Below are 27461 nucleotides of genomic sequence, written 5' to 3'. Positions count from 1 at the left end.
TTTGGATTATTATATTTATTTAAAAATATGTTGGAAGAACTTACATCAGTGTTATGAATACAGTATCAACATTTTCTGTGTAAAGAGTATGCACAGTATTTGAGCAGATGTAATTTGACACTTTTTAGACAGAAAAGAAATAAAAATGTTTTGTATACAATTTTGCTCTAAACACCAGTATTTTCAGGTCAAACCAAACTTGATTTACATACACCTAACCTTAAAATTAATAAACATGTACATCAGTTTGTGGTTTCATCAGTAGCAAAACATCCATTCGAACATTCAGCATACTCAGGACGGCAACAGCATGTAAAATAAATATAATAAAAAAGACGACATAGGTAATATGATCAAAACTAGAAAACAGGAGAGCACCGTCTGATGTGACAGATATGATGAATGGCCCAGGTTCAGCATGAGGATATGTTAAGGTCAACCACCCCATAGGCAGGATGGGAAGGGCAGAGTCAAGGCCCCAGGTGACTTGTGGACTTATGTACAAATCACCAAGGGAAAGAAAAAAAAATTTCAGGTAGTTCTGGGAAGTTTCATGTTCTAAAGAACAACCTGTGGCCCTTGACAGATTTGACATGGGTCCAGCTCAAGCATCCTGGACATTATCCTGTGCCTTGCCAGTGGGCCAGGGAGTTCAAATGCAAGGACACACCAGCTCAGGGACTTATATGGCTGGAGACATGTATTGCTATGGTAATGCCTTTTGCCAAACTGACCAACAAGAAGTGGTGCACTTCCTGACTGGGATATGAATGAAAGGAAATGTGTTCATGGTTCCAACTCTACCAATAAATGATGTCCTCTAACCAACTGACAGCCTCCTATTGGCTTTGGTTGTCACTGTCTCCTGCTTCTTTTTCTGAAGGATAGCAAAGGTAAGAAATTTATTTATTTATTTATTTATTTATTTTTTTTTTTTTCTGAAGTAGATATTCCATAGGGAACATTGAATTTGATGTATACGATGACTGAAGTAAAACTCAAATTTCAAGTAGGACATGACAAATGAAGCTAGTATTCTTTGGGATGGTATATGATGAAAATTATTTGTATCAAGGTTAGAGTTAAAACATTCTCTTAAGTGCAACAAGGCAAGTCCCCATGTCATGGCGCATATTTTTCATGCAATTCTGACCCGCTTGAGTTGGTTAACCATTGTCAGACCCCTTTGCCAGTTTTGCAGAGTGCTACACTCAGCAAAAGAGGAAGCTGCAGCATCTTAAACATACTCATTCAAATTTAAGCCCTTGGTCAAGAAAGTATTGGATGCTCAAATATTTGTCACAATGGTTTTGCAGTATATGCACAGCTACATACAATTCATGCTGTTCACACTCCTGCTTCGTGCAAGTTATTCTTTTCCTAGGGTCTTAGTCAAGCACAGAATGAAGCAAAACATGTCATAGTGTCTGTCATTGGTTTGAACACATTGTACATTAAAAACTATAGGTACAGTCTGCATTGTTGTTGAATGGCTATTGAACCTGAATACTCTTGGGTGTCAAATGACATGATTATCTTAAGTGGGGCCCCTTGCTTAACAAGGTAGAGGGGATGAAATGATATAATGGAGACCCAAGAGATTCTCATTGGTTTCCTTGTTCTGAGGAAAACTTTTGATGAAGTACAAAAGACCTTCAAACATCCTAAGGCAAGACAGGTATCACTCACAGTCAGTCAGTAAACTCTGGAATTGGCATTATGCATGCAATGGCCTCACCACTGTACTGGGTTATGAACGTCATTACATCAGACTCTAGCCAATAGTCAGTAGTTGGGTGCCCAAAGAGTGGCTGTTGCCTTCAGTCCCCAAGAATGAAGAGGGCACGAACTTTATACAGCATTTATATTCTGCAGTTTTTATATAACAAACATCACATCTCTTCAATTATCAGGGCCTGAAGTGGCTGGCCAACCATGGGGCAGGCAACTGAAGCTTGACTACACCCCTGTACCCTGATTATAACATATAAGGCTGTACATGCACAAACAATTGGACATTTACTCTTGTTGTATGTGTTACCAAACACATGTACAAACTGCATATACATTCTTATACACACTTAAGTGCTCAACACTGACATTAATATTAATGGTTCCATGTGTGCATGCACACGTGCAGAGGCACACACACACACACACACTCACACTCATACTCACACACACACTGTGCATGCAATTAGGGCAAGATGCATTTAGTGCTGAGTCCCTTTTGCATCCTGGCACTTTTCTGACAGGAGCCCATTAGATGAGCTTGATGTATAGCAGCCAGAGAGAGTAGTGTACATTACATATGTTCACTCTATGCTGTCTGATGTCAACCTCAGGGAGCCACACTAGGTTGTTATATACAAAGAGACAGACACCAGTGATGAAGTCTGTACGTAATGACCAAACTGAAGGGTGAATAGAAAGGTATTTGCTCCTAAATACTATATACAATCTGGAAGCATAACAAAAACACATGCTATGATGAAATACAATCATGCTGGCTGACTTCTACTCCTGTACACATAAGAATGCTCATTTCAAAGGGTTGTGGTGTGCATGCACTGCATACACTACACATGCTCTGACATCATCCCATGCCCTGCAGCTGCTGTCTCCTGTGAGCCATTGGGCGGAGGTCTAGTCGTCCTCACCTTTCTTGCCTTGATAGGCATGTTTACGGAGACGGTCATACAAGTCTTCCTTATTGCCATAAATAGAGGCATTGGAACGAGCCAGGCTGTTGGTTGCACCATTCTGGAACCCAGCTGTTGAGAGGAGGGGAGGGTGGGGTTAGAGGCTGGCAGGTAGGCGGGCAGCATGGCAGAGAAAATAAAATGTTAAGGGACAAAGTCACTAACTCGTAGGAGAGAAGCCGTAAGGGTGGAGAGGGAGGATGTTGGTAGAGGTGTGATGTAGAGATGTGCATCATTTATCAAAAAAAATAAATAAATAAAGTAAAATAAAAAAAAATCAGTATGGGAAATTTTGATGGAGAAGGACTTTGTTCTCCAATGTGTTGTCATTTCCCAGTTTACAATATTATTTTGCCTGTTTCATGACCAGTAATGCTCAGTACACTAATTAGTACTGTTTTCTTTATGGACAAGAAAATATTTGTAGTGTATGATATATTAGTAGCAGTGACTCCTAGGCTCTTTGCTTACTGGGTGCTTTACAATCAGCATGCACCTTTAGGCCACCATGTTTAGAAGATGTGAAGATTTTGTACTAGCTGTGAAATGTTTTAGTATTTGTAAAAATATACCCTCTGGTGGTAGGGAGAAGAGATTACTACCACACTTTTCCCATGTATGTCATAGGCAATTAAATGTGACGAGAAATGGACTAGGTATCCCCCATTCTATATTTTCACCATAAAGTCAAGATCTAAGAGTGTCTGGGGAGGAAAACTAGCCAAAATCTTTGTAATTGGGTCATTAAATATGCATGTATGTGGTATAGATGAGAGCAAAAAGATTGATAGTATATTTGTGAGAAGAAAGATGGATGTGTTAGTATTGAATGAAATTAAACTGAAAGGAAAGTAGGAGTTTGGGAGCATGGCAGGTAGGGTGTCAGAACTGGTGCCGTTAATGAGATACACAAGTTTATGGTGGAATGGAGAGAAGGGTCAACATGGATATTGGCAAAGGTGAATTAGGGATGGGATATATGGAGGGTATTTGTGATTATATATGGCCTGATAATGAAAAGATTGAGGAGAGGGGAATGTTTTGGGTTGATTTAAATGCATGTAGAGAGTTCTAGTACAAGTGGAAATAGGGTGTTGGTGTTATAGAAAAAGGAGATACAAGTAGCATTGAAAGAGATGGAAGCTGGTAAGGCACCTGTGTTAGATGAGTCATATGGAGTGCAACATGGATATATGCTTAGACTTGGCCAACCCCTTATAAAAGGGAAATGGGCATTTTAGTGTATGTATGAATGTGAGAATTGCATTGTGCAACATCTTAAGGGGGATGGGAGTGTCATATAAAGTTTGACCCTATAAATGGTTTGGAGGTGTTTAGTGATCCATGAAGTTCAATTAAAGGTATCTGACAATCCATAGCCCAAGTTATCTTGCAGGATAACTGCAGCCCACAGGAGACCAGCCACATCTGGTCAGCCTATAGATCACATGAAGATTTTGTGCTGTTATCTTGAAAAAGTGTAGGATAGTGTTATATATCCTCTGTCTTCGGTGTGATGGTTTCATTGTGTGCCATTGGTGTCTGTTGCCAGGCCAATTCAGTGTTGGTACTACCAGATTGCAGGTGAGCCAATGCATTTCTTGCTTATTTTAAAAGTAATTTCTTTGGGGTGATTTCTGTTGAAGTACAGTATTTGTTAGTCTCTTTAGATAGCATTTTTGTGATCCGAGTGGTTATATAGGGCAGTAGAGCAGATCCAAAGTGGCAGGTCATGAGGCAGTTTTAAAAAGAGTCTGCTGAAGTTGGTTAGCAAATTGTGACGTCGTATAACCCATATAGCATGTACTGGGCATAAGAAAATGTCTCAACCTTCCAGGTATGAGAACTAATTGGTGGGAATGGGTGGAGGTTGAGGTACTGAAGTGGTGAATGAAGCCAAGGAAGGAAGGATGGGGTGATGCTTACTGAGATGAAGATGAGAAGGCATTGCAGTGATGAAAGCATGCAAGGCGGAGCAGCTACGGGTAAGCCAGCTTCTGGCTGCCGGTGGCTGTTCGGGGCGGGGCAGGGGAAGAGGAGTTTTGGAAGGAGAGATGGACCATTAGGGTTCAGATTTGTACATGCAGGGACCAAACTTATGTGCTTGGCGTGATGGAGTAATGGTTAACTGGTGAAGTCATTATAATACAAATGCATTGTCACCCATGTTCACATGTATTTCATAGTACTAGTAAGGGGGCTTACTCTTCATGTAGGTCTCGTTGTAGAAGTTAGGCATTTCCCAAGCGTCTTCCTCGTCGTCATAGTAGTGGGCATAGGTAGAATGATGGGATGGGGCAATACTTTCTGCATAAGGAGCTGCTGAGCCATAGTAGAAGTTCACCTGGTAAATCAAATGGTGTTAATACAGGTTCTGATTAGATGCACTAGTTGTCAGTGAAGAATTTCACTGTGCTACTTGGAAATATGAGGGTTTATAACTGAAATTAGGAAGGTTACCAGACTTCTATATTATTTTACTAACCTGTAGGAAGTGTTGAAAAATAGATTGTATATATGTACTAATAGACCTTTCCCACCCTGAGAAACTTTGAAAAGGGCTCCATATGCAACACAATTCATAAACATACCTGTGATCCATTGGGGTCTGTGGCAGCAGGATTGATGAGCTTCTTTGGTTCTCTGCGCTTTGTGGCACGGATGCAGATCATCCAAATAAGTAGGACAATCAGAATAATGAAGACAGCTGCACCAGCAATACCTCCAGCATAGTAGGTGAAGTAGCCCTTGTCCTACAGTGGGGAAAAATGAGGTCTTAGTTCTCTCACTTCCATGTGATGCTAAAACAAGCCGCATTGCCTTGGTCTATACATTCTTCTCAAAGTGTCACCCACATTTTCTCTTGTCTGACATCCTGACCCAAAGCACTCACAGCTTTATTCACCTCATTCATCCTTATCCTTAATCTAACCTTTGCTTCTATACCCACCACCATTTGTTCAATCATTCTCCAAGGAAATCAACTTCCATTCCATTCTCATAATGTAACCATTAGGTTGGCTTGTTCCCTTAATCTCATCAGTGCCTCTCGTGAATCCTACATTTCCTCATGTAGTCAGATACTGTAACCCCTTAAGCCTTTGTGCACTTCCATTCCCTCCACACAAATTCTTTTGCTATTATCATCCAGATCTTATTCTTAGGCACAATAGTCAGCATAGTTTTAGGATGATAGAAATAAGGGAAGGCTAGTTGGGCTAAACAGATGGTTTGGTATTTCTCTGAGAGGGTTTCAATATCCAAAACATAGAAATGTGATTCTGATGTGTAGAGTTGTCACTAAAGACCAGAATTAATTGCATATAAAGTGTATTATCACAGAATGACAACAGTTTTAATAATGAAATGTTTGACCAGTGACCTTGTTTCCAAACATTTTAGCACTCTCCCTTTTGGTAACTACATATCTAAAGAACCCTCCCCTTCCCATCCTCAAAATAAGTTTTCAACAGCTCCATATGCTCAGACGTTTAATGATGCCCCTAATTAGTGGGGAACAACTCAAAATTCATATGGCCATAAAAAAATAATGATTTCAAAAGGGAAAATATAGATTTAAAGTAAGATGTATTCATAGCATATAGTAAGCATCTTGATACTTTCCCCAAAAAATTCTGAGGGAGGAGGTGGGGGCCTTCAGTTTGGAAACTGCTACTCAAAGTATACAACCATCAGTTTGTCATAAGGCTATGGCATTAAAGAAAATAGTTATTTCCTTCTTTTAGTCATTAAAAGACACTAAATTGTTTTCATCAACCACTAAGAAATTAGACCAAGGCTGCATTCTGTAGCTTACCTGGCAGTGCACTCCATTAAAGGAACCTGTGCAGGTGCAAGAGGGTTCTCCTCTCTCGTTCTTGTCACACAGACCACCGTTTTGACAGTAACCGAAACAGTTGTCTGGAAGGAAAAATAGGATACATGAAACCACATTTCGGCACATAATCACAAAAAAAAAAAAAAAAAAATGATAATAATAATTACTTACTTTTCCTTGCCATCATCCTTTGATATTTTGTATTGGTTATTTTATTCTTGTATGGTTTTCTTTCTTGTTATAATAGACACGCATAATCCTTTCAGAGTACTCCATATACTGTTATGGACAAAATCTTGTTCCTTTCAAGCACACACACCCCTGCATGCATGTGGTAACATTCACAACTGCTGCTACAGCAGTCAGTTTGAATCCTGCCCAGGACTGAAATGATTTCAGTATTGCTGCACTTCGAGTCATTACTACAACTCTCATGGGCGGAGTTTGGGGTGTGTGTGCATGTAAGGTCACAGCATTACCCATAGATCAGTCATATATGAGCTCTGAGCTCTCTTCCAGGAGAGAAATAGGTGACAATCATGAGTACAACACATGATCCAAGACCATGGTGAATCACATGCACGCACACACACACGTGCCACGAAAATGCCCCCAACACTTTAAAACCTGTCATATGAGGAGAGACTGGCAAAACTGAAATTACTGACTTTGGAACAAAAAAGAGAAAAGAGGCGACCTGCTGACCATTTACAGAATCATGACAGGCACGGAAGTCCCTGATAGAGAAGACTTACTAAATTGGGATAAGAGAAATACTAGGGACATGAAAAGAAACTCAAAAAGGATAGTTATAGAAGAGACCTGGAAAAAAAACAAAAAAATCCACATAGAGTGGTGGATATCTGGAAGAAACTGAAAAGAACAATAGTGTGTGCAAAAACTATACATTAATTTAAGAGCAAACTAGACACTGAGATACCAAGACAGGTCACTATGAGCTCCCCTTCCCGTAAGATACAACTAGGTAAATACACACACACACACGAATTTAAGAGCAACTTAGACACTACAAGATACAGAGACAGGACACCACAAGCATAGTTCCCCTTCCTGTAAGTTACAACTAGGTAAATACACACACACCACTTAGGAACTTCAATTCAAAGTCTTTCATCTATATATGATGTGGATACAGTCACTCCCTGCAACCTTTTATTTGCACTTATACCTAAATATCTATTTCCCTTAACATATTTCCTTTCATTTACTGTCGTTGATATGAGGGATGGGTGGCCAGTCAAAGCATGCAACCACCCTATCCATGTAATATTCTTGTACCTTTTTCTGCATAATGCTTTTCTTTTTTCTTTTTTTTTTCTTTCTTTTTCTTGTGTTGATAATATGTACCCTATTGAACCTTACCTTATGAAATAACATCTACTTATGGAACTCCATGATTAAAGTTTTCTGAATCTATAAGGATTCATGTAGAAGTGGCCAGTGGAGGGAACAAAGTTGTATTTTCTATAGTAATACACCTGATATGTACAGTTATTGACAGTCCAGTAGCATTAATGAAAGAAAAGGTCTTACCTACGCACACCTCTCCAGTTCCATTGAAACCATCTTTGCACTTGCATTCGTAGTCATTACTGTTGGGCAAGAGGATGCAGTTGGCATTAGGGTGGCAAAGCATTCGTTCCCCATGAACCTCACAAGGGTTGGAGCATTCATCCTTGGATGTAGCACCCTCTTCATGTGTGAATGTGTCAATGGGACAGGGTAGGCAGCTTGTCTGAAGAGCTTCGGGCTGGTAGGTGCCCCGGGGACAAGCCTTACATTTGAGAAGACCACTATCATCCTCATTTAGGAAGGTTCCAGCAATGCAGATAGGTAGGGAGCACTCTTCCACTGAAGAAGCACCCTCCCCTTCAGTAGTGCGATCTTCTGAGCATCGGACACAGGCAGCATGAAGTCCCTTGGTACGGTAGCTGCCACGTGGACAGGGTTCACAGGCACCTGATGCACCCAGCTGCTGACCAGACTCGCATTCCTCCCTACACTCTGATTTTGACACAGCCTCCATTGTGCGAGTAGTGAGTCCACGTTCGCAGTGCTTGCAAGAGAACTTTCCTTCTTCGGGCTGATAGTGGCCATAACCGCAGGACTGACACTTGCCCTGAGAAACATCGAAGAAACGACCTGCTGCACAGCGTTCTTGGCACTCTTCAACATCCTTGGCACCTTTAGTTTTGGTGACACCCTGACGACCAGCACGTTGAGGGCAAGGTTTGCATGTCACCTGACCCAACTCATCTTGATAGGTTCCCAGATCACAGTCAATGCAGGTCTTTGTCTCCTGGTCATATGAGGTGCCTTTGGCACACATCACACACTGGTCATCAACGACTACCTGCATTTGGTTGGAAGGGGAAGAGAGAATTAACACTGAGCAGAAGTGAGAGCTTTAGGTCTATTAAACTATGAAAATCAATTCTAATGACAACTACATATACAAGGATGACGTACCTTTCCTAGAGGACAAGAGTACTCTGAGTCAAGTGAAAGGGAGGATGGGTCAGGTACTACGTTGGGGAGCGAGTCCCTCACATCAAATTCATCATGCTCGAGGATGACGCCCTGAATCAATCTGAGCACGGTAGATTTGTCCTGAGTGTTCAAATTCACCACAGGGTCACTGGTAAACAAAAGCAACATTTATTAGTCATTTATGGAGAATTAATCAGGCAAAATATTAGTCTTTAATAAGGCTCACCAATGTGATAGTACTCATAGCCATCATTTTAAGTATTATCTTCCAAAAGTTATATAACAGTATTCTCAAAGAAAAGCATCAGTATATGTTTGATAAGTTGTGGCTGTTTTGACAAAATTTTGGGATACGAAACTACACACTGCAAAAATGAGCTTCAATTAACCAAATTATAGCCTTTCTGTATGCATTTTACAGCACTAAATGAAGAGCAACATCTCAAATTCCTAAGTTTTAATATTACAATTTTTTTCTCAAACCCACACCTTGATTGGGAAATTTGCTTTAACTGCTTAAGCACACACAATCTTGGTGGCTTTGTAAGCCATACAAATGGGTTACAAAATTCCAGCATATCATTGGAGCCAGATATATGTGGTATTGAAATGTCTTAAACTTTTAACCATCAGTCTTTACAAAACATAGCCTCATGTCCCAAAATTTGTTAAAATACAGCCATAAAACTTTTTTACAATGGAAAAGTGCTTTGTCCAGTTATATGGAATACATGTTTTCTATGTCCACCAGGTTGTTTAGGATAGTTCCTGTAATTGTATCTTGGTTAGCTGAAAAAGCTCAAAATTAGTTATCTACTAAAGGCATTTCTCATCTCCATACTATCTTGTGGATCCAAGGTGGTGTTTGTTACTTACATATTTAGTAGTTATCAACTGCATGAATTTTCCCACTACGGCACCTCTGCCATATTATTCAGAAAAGAACACACAAACAGCTCAGTAGGTAAAATGTACATAAATATGCATGTATATCTTGTCAGTTGTAGCGAACTCTATTGAAGCCATGATCACACCTTATAGTTCCTGCCAGCCAGTTAATCCCTAAAATTCCATCCATTCCTGGAGTCACTTGATTAGTTGAATTTCTATCTTCCATTAAAGTAATATTTAAACCATAAAAATTTTTCATTAGTATTTAATATATTGGAAAAAAAATAAGATGATGGAAGAAGGGGTAAGTTGGCTGGCAGTTACTAAATGGTTGTAAGTAGAGAAATGGAGATTGGCAGGGAAACTCAGTGCAAGGGGGTGTGGTTACCACTAGTCAGTTTTCATTGACAGTGGTGCTATGGAGTAAATCACTTGTCTATGTTGATGGTGATTCAGTTTTTCATCTTCAATTCCGTTGTTCAGGCCTAAGATGGTGCTTTACAAAAAGGATGTTTGTTTTGATGATTGAGGACCATTGCTCAGAGTAAATGTCTCCTAATCTCATCACTGCAAAGTGACCTACACACTTGTCTCCTTAATAGCTGTCAGTGATGTGTACCACCTCTATACCACAGTTGACTTGAGATATTCATAAGTATGCATAATCAAGCAAGGAGTACAGTAAGGATAAACTTATTGCCATATGTTGATGGCTAAATATGTAACTTGTTTGAAATTTGGATGTAATTGAAGCCTAACTGTTCCACTGCCTGTGGGATTTTGAATATTCCTCTCCTTGAGCCAGATTGTAGAATGCCAATTGTGTGGAGATTTGGCAATGCCATGGTTTTGCCCAGCCATCTAGTTATAATGGGGCAAAGCTAGACTACACAACACATATCCCTACCTACATCAGATATCAAATCCATTAGTGCCTTGTATATGATTTGCATCTACAGTGCACAGTAATGAACCAATAGAAGATCATCTCTACAGAACAAGAACCATTCTTCTTTGCATAGAAAGGTGAGAGGGAGGAAGATGTTGGGGGAAGCACAAGAAGAGACACAAGAAGTGCAGTGAGCAAACCTTGGCTACGTGAACCTTTGTATTTCTGTGTGTGGAAATTTTAAAATGTTGTACACATTGTAAAGTGACATCAAAGGTAGAGTTGTGTAGTTTCCTAAGAAATGATACAAGGAAGTCTAGGACATGTTAGTTGCAGACAGCAAATCTGTGGCATTGGAAAACGCTCAAGTGTCACTGAATAAACAGCTCTCTAGGAGGTGGAGGCCAGACCAGTAAAATTATGAACATTGTTGTAAATAGATGAGGTTGGTTGCATTGCCAAGAACAAGATATATACTTTTAATACAGTAATGTCAAATTTTTTGCATTTTTGTATAAGACCTATTGCTGGCATTACCAGTGGCCTTTAGGTAGGGTTTTGCAACAATGTTAATGTAGGTTTGGCCCCATCCTAATGTAACTCAAACAACCACCATGTGACGAAATTCAGCTGACCTGAAATAGGTGTACTCGTTTGGAATCGAGTCTGTACATGAAAGCAGAACCCAGAAAGGATTATTATTGAAGCTTCCAGACCATAACCAGTCTAAATGTATATAATATAAATATATATATTTTTTTTTGTACAGAAAAGAATGTTTGCACAGTATAGGAGACCATTAATTAAGCCACAGGCCACAGAAAATGTGAAAGGGAATTAAAGTGGCATGTGCAAAAGCTAGAAGGGTATTACAAGTGGGTTTGGCCACACCACTCTATACCATAAGGAATATTGGTGCAAATATTGGAGTACTGTATTCACCCAGGACACAAGACTGGTGAGATTACCAGCAAAATTGTGGACAAATGGCTACAACAATGTTGCAAAACTTGATGCAAGTCAACAGTGGGAACAGCCTTTGTCCAGAGGGTTTGACAATAACATTTGCAGCAATGTCATCCACTAGTGTTGAAGACCACACCAAGTGTTTGGCTAATGTTGAACCATGGTAAATCTATGGCTGACTAAGCTTAGCCAATTACCCAAAGCATTTTTTGTATTTCCGTTTCTTTGTAAATCCTAAGGGCACACAAACATTTCTTACTTCTTGGAGCCGAATGAAATGGATACATCATACTGGTGTCCGAAATCTGCTTGGCGCTTTCTTTTCCTGGTGAAGGTCAAGGGGAAGGAAAGAACAAGGTTGGCAGGATGAATAGGGTATGGATATAGTTTTTGCATGACGAGCTCTTACAGAAAGTAGGAATTTGTATAGAGTGAGAGAAAAAAATAATTGACCAAAAAGTAATCATCCACAATGAATGAGCAGTTGATAGCACTGCGGATTCAAACTGCTGTTCCAGTGAAATTTGCAATTAAGCATGTACACTTCAGTTTTGTCCTCTGGAGGGGGGAAAAAAATTGAGCTAGGTAGGAAATGATAATCTAGATACACCTGTCTTCTTCAGAGATGAACCATAAGAACTTACTTGACAGCTGGGAAACTGACAACCACATCATAGGCATCATCAGCAGCTTCTGTTTGTCGCCTGGCCCTAGGACTGCCCAGATTCATTAGTGCTGCCTCATCCTCATCCTCTAGATCCAAAGCTCGGGCTAATCTGTTTCTTCGTGAACATTTGACATTAACGTTCAGGCCTTCACACTTGCCACTCAGGTCTGATGAGTTGGAGCAGAATTTCCAGTCTATATTGAGCTTGTTGAGAGCCTGTGAATGCAAAGGCCATATGAGAATTCTTGGTAATTTATTTTCTTCTTTGGTGACAGATAAAAGTAAAATTACAAGGTGTAGATAACTATGAAATTACATTACCTGCTTTTGGCAAGTAATGTTTTATAAGACATTACTTTGGGTCTTGTACAATGCATTTATACAAATTCAGTGATGCTCTATAGTTGTCGGCTAAATAAGATAGGCATGTGCCAGATTTGTGTGTGTTATAGCAGAGGAGTTAAAGATTGGGTGCTTATGACTTACCAATTGGATTCTCTCACTGAGCACATTCTGACCAGCAGAATTGCAGATGACTGATGAAGGGAATCGCATGTTGATCTTGAAAACGCGTTGTGCTGGTGTGGCAGGGGCACAGGATGGGTAGACAAGAGGCACACTGGGGTCTGAAGTTGGTCGCCAGAAGCCCTCAGCTCCACATGTGTAGAAGTCGGGAACCTTTACAAAGGGGTAACATATTCACTGGTTAGCAGCAGTCAACACAGAATCTACCACCAACCTTAAATCTCTCCTTTACCACATACTGAATTAGATTTATTGATATTTACCTTCATCTGTACATAGTAAATCACTTATTATTATTATCTATACCCAAAATTGAAGCTTAGAATTTAACAATTTGGCATCTATGACCCTGGCAGTTACAATGCCAGATAACCTATCAGTCAATCTACTTTACCACCTCAGACACAATATTGTCCCCAACGGTAGTAGTACTGGTCATAGCAGATGATATACTAATACTTCAAGACACTTAGATGAATTTTTCTAGCCAAGTATTGTCAGTCAAAGCTAACCCCTAACCCAACTTAATATAATTATCTGATGTCAATTAGAAAACATGCCTTGGAGCAGGAATTGTAAGGTCAGTAGCTTACCTGTGTTGAGAATCGCAGACCATCGTTGCATTCAATCTTGCAAACCTTGAAACGACTTCCAGGACCCCAGTCTGAGCATCGCTGGACACCTCCGACAGGGTCCTCCAGTCTGGGACAAAATTCTTCAAGCACATAAATGTTGAATTCGCACCGTGCAGAGTTGCCAGCAGCATCATAAGCAACACGGGCAATAGTGTAGGTTCCCCATGTGAATGCCTGAAATAAAATGAATAGTGAATTTTTAGTGCTAGGTACGAAAGGATTATAGAAAAGGATGTGTCGCAGTAAATAAAGGAAGGTGATAAAATAAAGAATAGGACAGTGTATTCCAGTGGAGGTCTTTCCTAGAGTCCTGTAAATTTGTCAAAAGGTTTCTGACAAGATTACTGTAATTTCTTTACTGTAATTTCTTTTATCGTTATCTTTAATGAAGTGGCCTTGCTGTGGATGTGCTGTGTCTTGCGACACTGCTTCTGACCCAGGGCAGTGGACAAGGTGCAGGGATGACCCGTCATTTCAGGAGGTGCTAAGATGGGAGGGAGGGTGGAGGGGTGTGGAGTGTGTTCGGGGATGGAGTGGATGGGAGGGATTTTGTGCCTTTTTCTTTTTGGCTACCCCCCTTGTAAGGGGGAAAAAGCCTTGGTATATGTATGATTATGTATGTTATCTTCATAGAGAAAAATTACATTACTGAAACTTGCTACTTTTTCCAAACTAATTTGGCCTGACAATGTCCCAGAAACTTAGGAGTTGAGGCATCAGGGCATCCAAGGAATTGTCTACCAGTGATACCCTCTATTTCAAGTATTCTAATCGTCTTACCTGTCCAGATTTGTAGTCAGACTCATCAACGACTTGGGTTACATCAACGTTGTCCGAGAAGATGGGTTCTTCCCAGTCGACCACTGCACTGCCATTTCTTGTGATAACCCAAATGTCACCACGACAGTTGTCCACTCTTGGGGGCACCTTGTCCCTCTCCAGTACAGTGCAGTCTCCAGCCAGGCCTGGGGGACATACATATTGTCCACAAGTGGAAGGCTCAATGCGCTCCACGTTGCCCACAACCTTATCATAGCCATTCCACCGCAGGAGGAGACCCTCAAAGAGGACAGGTGTGTTGATGCACGACCTCACCTGAAAAAAGCAGCATTTAGATTTTATCTTAGTGTTTCATTTATATATTCAAGTTTTATGCTTTATTCTTTAGGTGGATAAGTATCCATTAGAGTTTTTGGATGTGAATGTGTGTATGCATGTGCATATCCTTCATGGATGTGGCATATTTATTCTTTTAGTGAATATGAATCATTTCAAGGAACAATTACAGACTCCTGCAAATATTGGTTCTGTGAGATTGCGGTCTCCCTGATACACTATCTTCAAAACTAATCAACACCCACAACTCCATTTGGAGGTGTGACCTAGAAAAACATCCTTCATCTTCAAATGGGGCTAAATCTCTCAATTTTAACTATTTTGTACATCTTGTAACATGAAGAGGTCCAGCACCTGGTGACTGCTCCCCACTCCCTGCTACTCAGTGATACAAAAACGGTCCCACACTAATAAAATAATTGTTGTCAAGTTTCACTTATTGGACAGTGATCCTCAGGGGGCTTCCCACAGATCTCTCTGGGAAGCAAGTTAGGTCGTTGCACACTAATGCAACACAGACAATTATTCAGTGTTTCTTCCCAGACAGATTATGTTATGAGAATGCTCAAAGGTCATTGCCAGTCACATTGGACATGCAAGTTTTCAGTCAGCAAAACCTGATGCAGCACCTTGGTTCATAAGTGCTTATGTTTTAAAAGTAAAAATAATTTCCTTACCATCTTGGGAATTTCAGTGCGGTAGTCAAGGGGCAGATTCCAAGCATTGAGGCGAGCAATGCGACCATGGAAGCCACGTTCATTTGTGTAGCTTGCAAAGCTCGAGTCCACCGATCCCAGGGTCACCCAGCCACTGTAATAACACAGTATTTAGTACATGAATTTAGGCATTTTAACAACAAAGTATTTATTAAACAACCACAAGAATTTCCATCAACAAACTCTAGACATGTATACATACTATTGTGGCAAGGCTCGATCCACACCAAAGTCTTCCACCTGGGCCACAACAACGGCATCCGTTGTAAGAGTGAGGGTTCCTGTCTTTCCATCCCAGATAAGGGCCAGGTGATGCCACTGCCCATCATTGACAGGAATATTGGGTCTGTAGTTCAAGAAGACCTTGTTCTCTGGGAAGAACTCGACAGCAATACCCGCATTAGTTGCTTGTATTAGTACCTTTTTGTCAACAGGCACGTGGGGGTTCCTGCATGAGATGTGATTAAAAGGGTGATCATTAGAAATGTTGCTTCTTGATAATTTACATAAGCACAATACACATCACTGAAATGTACTGGAATCTACTGACTTTGTAAAACAATATAGATACCAATCAACCCTTTGAATGACCTGGTCTAATGGCCCTTTTCACCCTTGTTCTCTGTCTTGCCTCCACATTTCTCACTCTATCCACATTAACACCTACCATATTTTTCAAACACATTCGTATTCTTCCTTACAACATTGTTACATATACCAGAAGGCCTTTTATTCTTATAAGGGAGGTGGCCTAATGAAGGCATACACCCATTATATACACAGGTAAGACCTATTTAACACCCCATCCCTGCACTTTGTGGAGGAAGGTGAAATTGGAATGAAATCCATGATATATCACCATTTTAGAGGGATAAAGTAAATCTACTATTTTTACAAAGAAAGAAAATTACTTACGAGACTTTGTAGAGGGTGAAAATGGTCCCAAGGTCATCGGTTATAGCAAATTGGACCCAGAGGGCAATAGTGAAGGACTTGATGCGGCCGAGCTCGAAGGGCGTGGCTAAGGAGGCGCTCGAACTCTTGCTTTCATCATTGATGTAGAGTTCGTAGTCAACGTTGATTACTGTAAAAGAAAACGAGCCTTGTTGAATGTTAACTCGGGAGGTATAGTTGAATAAAACTGCACAGCCATGCCCAAGATAGTGAACCACTGATATAAATTTTTGTTCCATGATGGTTGGTTTGGACCTGTTTACAACCAGAAAGCACCAGTGGTGGGTATCGGGAAGTGGCAGTCCTGTGGCATTGACTTAGGAGGATCAGAAAGACAAGGAAAAAAAAATAGAATAAAATGGAAGAACAGTTGAATGAAGCAAAATAAGGGGGAGAGATGAAGAGATAATAGGAGGGTGGAGCGGAAGGGAAAAGAATGAGAGGAAGAAAAGTACAGGGTGGTGTAGGGGAAGAGATAAGACGGGGGAAAGGAGAGGAGTGGATTGAAGGCTATGTCAGCGTAATGGCACTGGATACACAATGGCCAATTGAGATATTGAAAAGTGCCTTGGGTAATACTTTTTCAGACCAGAGCTCTCAGTGTTGTAAAAGTGCTTGTAGTAGCTGAAACAAGTCCATTTTTTGGGGGGGAGGGGGGTAGATTTAAAGACTTACACTTTCTGCAGTCCTCGCCGGTGAGATTGAAGGGGCACTGGCAGTAGAAGTTATTGGTCAGATCAATGCACGTTGCACCAGGTGGACAGGAAGAGGTGGTACAGTTCTGAATGTTTTCTTGGCAATGGCGTCCCGCGTAGCCCGGTGGGCAGAGGCACTGGTATCCAGAGCCCTTGTCGATGCACGTGGCGCCGTTCTGACACATGCCCGACTCGCAGGCGTCGAACTCGTACTGGCACCCGACGCCAGTGAAGTCTTCGGAACAGCTGCAGTTGAGACCCGACCCGAAGTCCTTGCAGGAAGCCCCGTTCATGCAGGGATCTCCCACGCAACGCTCCGGGGTGACTTGGCATCGCTTGCCATCTGTGCCGGAGGGACAGACGCAGAAGAAGTCCTCGAAGAGGTCGATGCACTCGGCGTCGTTGAGGCATGGGGAGGACTCGCAGCCGCCCACGTCGGTCTCACACCTCTTGCCGGCCCAGCCCGTCTTGCAGGTACACGCGAAGTCGGCTACACCGTCAGTGCAGATGCCGTCGTTGAGGCACGGGTTCGAGGCGCACTCGTCGATATTGACCTCGCACAGCTCGCCGGTGTAGCCGGCGTGACACTGACACTTGAACATGTTGTCGAGATCGAGGCACTTGTCGGTGCCAACCGAGTTGCATGGGTTCCTGATGCACTCATCGATAGAGGCCTCGCATTGGACGCCCACGAAGCCAGGGCGACACTTGCAGGAGAAGCCATCGAGTTCGTCCACGCAGGTTCCTCCGTTCTGGCACGGCTTGGAAGAGCAGTCGTCTGTGGTGTGCTGGCAGCGCTTGCCTGTGTAGCCCGTGTTGCAGGCACAGGTGTAGCTGTCCTCACCGTCGACGCACTGACCCCCGCTCAGGCACGGGTTGCTGGCGCACTCGTCGATGTTGAGTTCGCAAGACTCGCCGACCCAACCCGGGTTGCAGATGCACTCGTGGCCAAAGAAGCGGTCGACGCAGATGCCGTTGACGCAGGGCGACCTTCCGCAGAGGTCAACCTTCAAGTGGCAGCGCTTGCCCGTGAAACCCGTCGGGCAGTCGCAGCGGAAGTCGTTGACGAGGTCGGTGCAGTTGGAGCCGAGGAGGCAGGGGTTCTCCGAGCAGTCGTCGGTGTTGACCTCACAAAGACGGCCCTCCCAGCCCGGCAGACAGTCACAACGGAAGCGGCCCTGCAGGAGCGGCACGCAGGTGGCGCTGTTGGCGCACGGGTTGCCCGTTTCCGTGCAAGGGTTGACAGTGACGTTGCAGTCAGGTCCCGTGTAGCCAGAGCGGCAGAGGCACTCGTAGACGCCAATGCCGGGGTTGTCCTTGCACATGGCACGGTCGGGGCAGGCACCCTCGACGCAGTCGCTCTCCTCTTCCTGGCACTGAAGCCCCGCGTAACCCGGAGGGCAATCGCAGCGGTACCCTTGGGGTAGATCCACACAGGTGGCGCCGTTGTAGCAGGGCATCGAGTCGCACTCTTGAACGTCCACTTCACAGTACTTGCCAGTGAAACCGGCGGGGCAGTAGCACTGGGTCATGTGCTGACGGGCGATGCAGAAGCCGCCGTTCTGGCAGTAGCTCTCGGAACACTGCACGGGGACGCACTGTGACGGGCTGGAGGCGCCGGTGGTGGTAGTTCGGTTGGTGGAGGGACAGCGCGTGCACGTGTCCATGCCCTCTTCGGTCTGGTAGAAGTTGAGTGGGCAGGGAGCGCAGGGCTCGAGGCCTGTGTCCGAATACGTCCCGACGGCGCACTTCTGACGGCACAGCTGCTGCGAGGCGGCCGCGGCCTGGAACGTAAACGTCTCCGGCGGACAAGACTGGCATTCCTTGAATCCGTCCACAGGGGGCTCGCCCGTGTACGAGTTCCTGGGGCAGTTGAGACAGGGGACGAGACCTGTTGGGGAGTAAGTGCCGTACCCGCACACGGGTACGCACTGGTCCAGGGACTTGCTGCCCTCCGCACGGGTGTACGTCCCAACAGGGCACTGCTTGCAGATACCTTGGCGGCTCTGGTCCTGATAGAAGCCGTAGGGGCAGGGCGTGCACACCTTCTCCTCCTTGGCAGCGAAGGTACCTGCGGGACAGTGGAGGCACCTCGGGACCTCGGAGGTCTCGGTGTTGAGCACCTCGCCCACGTTGCACGTGAAGCCCCGGTTAACGTCGGATGTGATGGCGCGCATCGGCGGGCAGGTGGTGCCGACAGAGGTCACGTTCAGCACGGGGGCGATGACCTCGGAGGTCGAGGGCACGTTGAGGTCGAAGATGAGGGACATTGTGTATCCACAGAGGTCGTAGATGGTGGGCTTCATGACGTCAGGGGTGATGCGGAGGATGTACTTGACCAAGACGGTGTTGTCCTCCCTCAGGTGGAGCTGGGTGTCGTGGAAGGCCACATCGGTGGGGACGTTGACGGCAGAGCACCGCCCGGAGAGGACGCCGTTGAGACTGTCGTAGTACTGTGACATGAGCTCCTTGTACTGCGGCAGGCACGACGTGTCAATGACGCCGGTAGGGCGGTAGGTTATGTCGGCCATGACATCGTAGCTCGCCTGTTCGGTGTTCTCGCTAACGCAGTCGGGCACCACGGAGGACGGGCTCCACTTCGTCTCTTTCGTGCAGGTAAAGGTCTTGACCGGCTCGTTATCGGTGAACCGGTATCCGTCGTCGCAGGAAGCGATGCAGTTGACCTCTCTGCCATTGTCCGGGAGGCAGTTGAGCTTCCCGTGGGCTGGAGGACCGAGCTCCCAGTCGACACAGGAAGAGGGCTGGATCGCCACCTGGAAGTAGCAAGAGGCCGTGTTGCCGGACTTGTCCGTAGCGATGACCGTCACGTTCTCGTAGCTCCCGACGCGGATGTAAGACGCCTCGGGCACCACTGAGAGCTGCACTTCGCCGCTCTTGTCCGAGTACGAGATGTTCGCGTAGGTCACCGACGAGTTGAAGACGACGCGGAAGTTCTCCTGCTCCTCGAGCAGCTCAAGGACGTAGCTTTTAGGGCACGTGATCGAGGGCGGAGTCTCGTCGGGCACGGTGATGTTGACCTGGCAGATGGCCACGTTCCCGTAGAAGTCGTAGGCGAGGTACTCTACCATCATGTCCTCGAAGATGTGCAACGGAGGCTGGAAGCCTGCCGGGCGGACTTCGAATCGCGCGATCATGCCCGAGTTATCACGAGCACTCGGGACAGTGAAGTTGACGGGCAGGAGGCCGTTTGTGCCTTTCCGGACTTTGATAGGGGCGCTGGGACAGTTGTCGAACTGAGGTGGCTCGTTGTCGACGCAGATATGGTAACCCATGTCGTAGCCCAAGAGGCGCTCCTCCTCGGGCTCGATCTCGCAACCCATGAGCTCGAACTTAAGGCACGGGTTCTTGTCCGAACTCACGATCCCGATGATAACGAAGCGAGCCTCGACTGACTTCTGCAGCGTGATCATGGCGATCTCGCCGTAATTGCCCGGCTCCCTCGCCGTCAGGTTAAAGTTGGGGAAGTACACGACGTAGTTCTCTTCGCTTCGCTTCTTGGAGAAGAACCTGATCTCTGTGGGCCGTCCCACCGTGTCGCTCGTGATGACGCCCTTGACGAGGATGGCCTTGATGCGGTGGACCACTCCGAGGTCGACCGTGACGTAGGTGAAGGCTTCCTGCTGGGCGCACCAGCCCGTAGCCGAGTTGAGGCGGATGTTGCGCCCCTCGTAGTTGATCCGCTCGGACGTGGCGTTGATGGCAGAATCCGGGATCTTCCCGGACGTGATGCCAATGGGGCGGACCACCTTGCATTCTGGCTGTCGCTCACACCGGATCGGCTCGTCCGTGATGGGGATGTATCCGGGTCGGGTGCACTGGAAGGACACCTGGGAACCCTGCTCGTAGCTGCTGGCGACCTGAAGACCGTCCGGAGGGTGTCCCGGGTCTGAGCACACGGGACCCTCGCAACGAAGGTCTCCGAAGTCCCAGTTCCCGTCGTTCAGACACCTGACCAGGTTATCGTTCTTGCTGGTCTGGCCGGCAAAGCTGAAGGTCTCCTCGCAGCCGAAGTAGAAGGAGGACTGGTGTCGCGTGTCCTTGATGAACCCATAGGTGGCACCAGGGGTAGTGGCCGGTTGCCCACAGTCGATCCGCGGGCACATAGGGGGACTGCCCGAGAGCCAGTAGTCGGTTTGTCCTGGGTAGGGGTCATACACACACTGCCGGAAATTGGAGGTAGCCGTGTTCCGGAGGGGCCTGCCCTGGAGGTTGCACGAAACGGTCACGTTCTCCCCGTAGGGCACCATGGGGGCTTCCATTTCCGAAAGCTCGAACTTAAGCCCCTGTTCGATAACGTTGGTCAGCGGGTTACAGGAGGCGAATCGGCACTCGGGAAGGGTCCCGTTCCACGCCCCCGTGCTCGTGCACTCGAGGGTGTCCGCGCCGAACATAACGTAGCCGAAGTCGCACTGGAAGGAGACGCGGTCGCCATAGTGGTACATGGGGCGGGTGTCGAGGAGCGTCCCGTGGGCGGGAGACTCCAGGGTGGGGCACATCTTGGGCACGCAGGTCTTATTCATGCGGTACGTGTCCCCATCCCTGAGTCCCGTCTCGGTAGACTCGATGGCGAAGCCAGCAGTGCTGTTCTGTGTGTACAAATCGAACCCGACGTTACACAAACAGGCGAAAGAACCCGGGGAGTTTGTGCAGCGCTGGTCGCAGCCACCGTTGTTCGTGGCACACTCGTTGATATCGATACAGTCCTGGCGCGAGCAGCCCATGAGTTCAAGCATGAGGCAGGGCGCCGATTCGTAAGCAGCGATAGTGAGGCGGATGTAGCGCGCCTCGACGGGCGTGGGGAGGTTTACCACCGATAAGCTAGCCCCGGACGTGATCCGGAACTCGACGGGGGAGCCGTCGTTGTTGGTGTACTCCCGGTACACGTCCGTCAGATCGTCTGTATATTGGAGCCGGATGGAGGTGGCGAAGGCGAGCGACCCGTCCTGCCGGGCCACCGGCTGCGTCCGGAAGCCCCGGATCACCGTCGGCACGCGGAGGTCCACCATGATCCAGTTCCTGCCGGGGCCGTTCTCGCTTCCGCACCATCCTGCCTTTGAGTTCAGTCGAGCGCCCTGTGGAGGAGTAACAAATAGGTCAAGGTTATCTCTTAACGTCTTGCATACTATATGCGCGCGCGCGCATACATGCTAAACCTATGAATGAACAGTTCCATAGCTAGTCTAGTTAGTATTTCCAATAATAATTTCGTAATGCTGGTCCGTGGCGAGGCTAGAACGCTTCAAACGGGAACAAGAATGTGTGTACTTACGCTCTTCCCGTATCCGGGGACGAAGGAGGAGACGGAGATGGCATCGTCCGGAATGCCGCCGTTGGAAACGCCGAGGTCGCTGAGGATTCGGCAGTCCAGGTTGGGGCGGAAGCCGTCCTTACACTTGCATGCGAAGGCCCCCGGCGTGTTCATGCACTCGGTCGAGGCTGCGTCACACTGGGGCGTACTGCACTCGTCCACATCTGCCATGGCCAATGAACATAAATAATTCCAAGAATAGAGGAGTTGTTACACATGCACGCACGTACACCCACACACCTCTGATATGACACCAAATATGATCATCACTTTGCCTTACCTTCACAGGTTGGGAGGTTGATGAATTCCTGTTCAGGTCCGCAGGTGATGATGGCTGACCCGACGAGGTTGTACCCCCGGTGACATTGGACGCGGGCCTCGTCGCCATAGTAATACTCGCGGCTCATGTCCGTGACGTAACCGTTGCCGATCTGAAAGAGGATGAACTCGGGTCAATGTGCTCTCTGTGAGCAAAAACAGTTTCATCGAACTTGGGGAAGACACGAAGTTGGCACGAAGAGAAGAAAAAGGAGCTACCCACCTTGGGGAAGTCAAAGCACTTGACGCGGGAACAGGTGGGCACAGCACCCGACCAGGATCCATTGGACATGCAGTTGATGACCGGGAACCCGGTACGGTAGTATCCGGGTTCGCACTCGAACCGGACGACCGTGCCGTAGGACTTTCCTCCGCCGTTGAGGACCGTCTGCCGAGCGTACGGGGTCTCTGGAAGCGGGGAGCACTGCGACGCTGCGAGGGCCGAAGACGAAGACAAGTTAAGGTACGGAAGTGACTGTGTAACCAAGGCTCGACCTCAACGTCATGATAACGTACTTTACAAATTCTATTCTGATTTGCTGCAAGGCAACTTCGTTTAGCTTTGGGGACGCCACAGATAGTATAGTGGTTAATATGTCGGTTGAGAGACTAATTACCTTTTTACAATGATAGTGCACCAAACAATTTTTTCCTCATGTGATGTATACAAATTTTGTCCTGACAAACTAAAATTTAGTCTAAAGTGTAACATTAATGAAAAAATAAAACTCAGTAGTGTAATTTTTTGGTTTTGCTTACCCTTTGACTGCCTACAGGTCACCCACATAACGTCACTATATTCCCAGACACGTATAGTAACGTGTATACTACGAACTACTATCGTTTACCTCGATGGGTTTGAGGTTGGAGACTGGATCTCGAGCTATGAATACCTCAACATGAACTGTACTCACCCAGACACTCTGGTAGACGATCCCAGATGCCCTCCTCGTTACATACGACAGTCTCGATGTGCTTCCCTGTTGGGAAGGCGAAGCCTGCGTAGCACTGATACTTGGCCTGCCCCAGGTAGGTCACATTACCCGCGCCGATGCTGAAGCCATTGTCGATCTGGGGCACGGGTCCACAGTACACCTCTGGAGGAGGAAACACTGATGTAATACCGCCCAGGGGAACAGCATTTCATTATCTATGACCTTCCCCAGAAAGATGGCTTTGAGATAGCCCAGGACGACTAGGAAGCGGTTCCACTATATTCTGGATCCCTCTTGTGCTCCATGAGTGGCCTCATGACTCGGTAGAAACTGGTTGTTACCCAAACTGTTTCAGCAACCATGATCAAAAAAGGGGGGGGGGCAACAACTACAGTCAACCAGGTGAAGTTGTTGCACCTAATGAGTCTAGGCCAACGTGTGTCTAAGCAATACCCTACCTTGGCATTTGGGGATGTAGTCAATGGACCATTCGCCGCCCAGCATACACTCTGTGACAATGGTGCTCTTGCCCGTCGCAAACTCCTGACCCGTCGAGCAAGTGTAGGTGATGATGCTACCGAAGGAGGTCTCCAAGGACGACGCGATGGCCCCGGCTCCCGTCTTGAGCGTCGGGCAGTCTGTAGGAGGCGAAGGAAAGGGATGGTACGGTTACCAGAGTATTAAGACAAAACATGATAATTGATTATCAAAAGGGTCATGTTAAGTTGCGTGGAAACCTTTCAATAAAGGTTTTGCTTAAGATAAAAGATTATCCATCAGTCACTGCTATGTAGAAATTTAAGGTGGTGGCACATTAGGCATTTCTCGCTAACATGACACTTGCTTTTATTATTTCGTTTGAGTAGAAGCGACTTCGATTACGATCTTTTGGTTTTTGAAGTTCCTAAATGTCAAATTACTCATGCGTCATATAGTGAGAAGCTGAATGACGAATCAAAAAATTAAAACTATGTAAGTGTTAGACACATTGTTGAGATGTTCTTACGGAAGTCTAGAATATTGTAACCGAAGTCGTTTCTACTCAAATGAAGTAGCAAAAGCAAGTAGCATCCTAGCCAAGTGTGCCGTCACATTTACCCTGGGAGCACAGTATTTTTGTGTACGTGTTTCTTAAAATCTCGTCTGGAAATAACAAAATCCTGGCGTCTTCCTGGAATCTTGACCATTTGTTAGAATCCACAGCCCCTATTACTGAAACTAGTAATTCTGCGGCTACTTCCACTTCAACTCCATTCGACTTCCAGCCGTCAGGAATTGTGTAGTGAAAAATATGTCATGGCTGCCTAATTCTAACCTGTTACAACAAAATATGTCCCATCTATACATGGGAACAGCTCAGTAACCTTGGTTCCACAATCTGTTTACTAGTACTACCATAATGATGCTGTTACTATCCAGTTGTAGTATCAGTTGTGTGGGTTACCATACCACTACCAAGTTCCTGTTACGGGCTGTAGCTTACCAGCGTTTCTATGTGAACTATCACGCCGCTATGTGCGCTACTACAGACTTACTACTAACTAGTGTAGTAGTACGACTTACCGGAGGAGAAGACGGCAGACCAGCCTGCGGCCGACCTCAGAGGATCAGACCTGAAGCGGATGAGCATCGTTCCCGAATCGGCTGTGAGGGTGATCTGGGGCTGCGAGTTGGCCGAGAACCCGCTGCCTGGGTGCAGCCGGATGCCGTTGGAGGCATTGGTGCCGTCGTACACCTGTACAGAGTCCTTCGTCTCCACTTCAAAATCGTCGAACTGCAAGAAGAATAGAGTTCGTGAGATACAACAAAGTTAAAAAGAAAAAATGTACACGTGTGTGTGTGTGTGTGTGTGTGTGTGTGTGTGTGTGTGTGTGTGTGTGTGTGTGTGTGTGTGTGTGTGTGTGTGTGTGTGTGTGTGTGTGTGTGTGTGTGTGTGTGTGTGTGTGTGTGTGTGTGTGTGTGTGTGTGTGTGTGTGTGTGTGTGTGTGTGTGTGTGTGTGTGTGTGAGAGAGAGAGAGAGAGTGTGTGTGTGAGTGGGGCGAGCGTGCCTTATACTGTGTTGGGTCACGTGTAATCACAGTAAACTAGACAAATTAAATCCTAACCCGACACACTTCAGGATTCTTGTAACCTCCCGATTATATCGTCAAGCATAAGAAACAACAGATCGAGTTTCCGAAGATCGCCAGCCACTTACCTTCAGTGAGAGTCTCCCGTGGTTGGGTCGCTTGAGGAGGTAGGTGCACTCCTGATTGGTAGGATACTCCTCGATCCCGTAGGCGGGCGAGGTGACCCGGCCGTGCATGGCCTCCATGTTAATAACGCACCCGGAGTAATACTTGATCCGGAAGCCCCTGCGAGACTCCCCGAGGTTAGTGTACACGTAGAAGTAGAGTACAGGCTTCGTGGACACGACGAATCGAGGATTGTCCTCCTTGGACCCCGTCAACGTCGCCAAGAGAGAGTCTGACGGAGAGTCCCCGTTGCGGATCAGGATGTAGTCCTTGCCCTCCTCCAAGTCGAGGTCTTCGATCTCCAACGTGATGACGCGGCCCTGCTGAGTCTTGAGGATGTAAAGGCATTCCAATCCCCCGGGGTACTCGAGTGGGTGGTTGGGCGAAGTCAGAACCTGAGCCTGGGGCGTGGCGATCACCTCTCCACCGCAGGTCTGGGGCTCCGTCTTCCAGGAGGCTCTGCAAAGGTGTGGCGGGTTGCGTTAGAGTAGAGCCGACCAGTTGTACAACAAGGTTTGTGTTTAAAAATGTGCTTGTTTATAACAAAGGAAAAGGTTTAGCAATGAATAAATGAGTAACTTTAATAGTAATCCATTCAGTCTAATGATATGATTTATGAATTATGTTTAGTCTTCGTGATCGGGAGGGTTCGCTGGTGTCTCTATATCAGCAATGTGGGAACAGTTTATCAAGTTTGAGACAAGTGTAAATGAAAGAAAGAAAAATAAATCATATATGAGGGGTTGCCCTGGACTGAAGGTGTTGTTACTCCACCCCCTAACCTTACCTGAATCCACGTTTCTCGACAGAAGCATCAGTTTTGAACTTGACGATCATGAAATTGGAAGCGGACACGAAGAGTTTGTGGGCGAGATCCTGGCGCCCCGAGAGGGTGACAAGGGACACGGCCGTGTCTTCTGTGCGCCCTCCACTCAGAATCTGCACAGTGTCGAAGTTCTTCTCCGTATCGAACTCGGAGAACTGGATGACGATGTTGTGCCCGACGGGGCCTTCCAAGGTCCATTTGCAATCCAACTTGGGCTCGTACTTCTTCGGGTACTCTGGACTCCCGATGGAGGCCCCCGAGGACTTCATGTAGTAGCGGCAACTGTCCGGACAGTCGATCTCGTCCGACATGTCGCCGCAGTCGTTTTGTCCGTCGCATTTGAAGGCCTGTAAGGACGAAGAATGTTACCTAGTTCTATCACCAAATTGCCGTCACTAGAAACACCATTATCGCCACCATCATTATCACTTATCACCAATGAACAGAGATCTTCATTGAAGAACCAAGGCGGTGTATTGGAGTCTCACCTCGTTGATACATTGTCCGTTGGAGCAGTGGAAGGCTCCCTTACTGCAGGCGTTAACCCTGCACATGAAAGGCAGCAGGGACTCGCATGTCGTCAGCTCCCATGACTGATGCGTCTCCATCAGCCGGGCCCGGACGCACTCGCCTGCTGACACCTTGGGCTGACCCTGCGACCAGAACCCTGTCGAGACGAGAAGAGGAGGGTTATGCCGAAGTGAGAACGGAAGC

General features: G+C 46.1%; 1 protein-coding gene across 1 annotated transcript; it reads right to left on the bottom strand.

The window, feature by feature from the left end:
* Positions 1 to 27414, bottom strand: uif (sushi, von Willebrand factor type A, EGF and pentraxin domain-containing protein uif; the record flags this gene model as incomplete). The annotated part of the gene is given in 25 exon segments (XM_076179311.1): positions 1 to 877; positions 2661 to 2774; positions 4908 to 5046; positions 5294 to 5455; positions 6520 to 6623; positions 8095 to 8914; positions 9031 to 9199; positions 12057 to 12122; positions 12442 to 12680; positions 12951 to 13142; positions 13583 to 13798; positions 14405 to 14719; positions 15418 to 15550; positions 15659 to 15904; positions 16372 to 16540; positions 17086 to 22198; positions 22396 to 22598; positions 22715 to 22865; positions 22976 to 23184; positions 23667 to 23849; positions 24146 to 24325; positions 25251 to 25461; positions 25885 to 26380; positions 26709 to 27094; positions 27236 to 27414. Coding segments are annotated over 25 exon segments (10433 nt in total), but the record flags the coding sequence as incomplete, so codon positions are not given.
* Between the last annotated feature and the right edge of the window lie 47 nt (positions 27415 to 27461).

This window comes from Oratosquilla oratoria, chromosome 1, assembly GCF_046742065.1.
Source record: "Oratosquilla oratoria isolate Oo_2021 chromosome 1, ASM4674206v1, whole genome shotgun sequence".
In the NCBI taxonomy this organism is placed as follows: Eukaryota; Metazoa; Arthropoda; class Malacostraca; order Stomatopoda; family Squillidae; genus Oratosquilla; species Oratosquilla oratoria.
The sequence above is the reverse complement of the archived record's forward strand: the minus strand, read 5'-3'. Positions and strand labels throughout refer to the sequence as shown.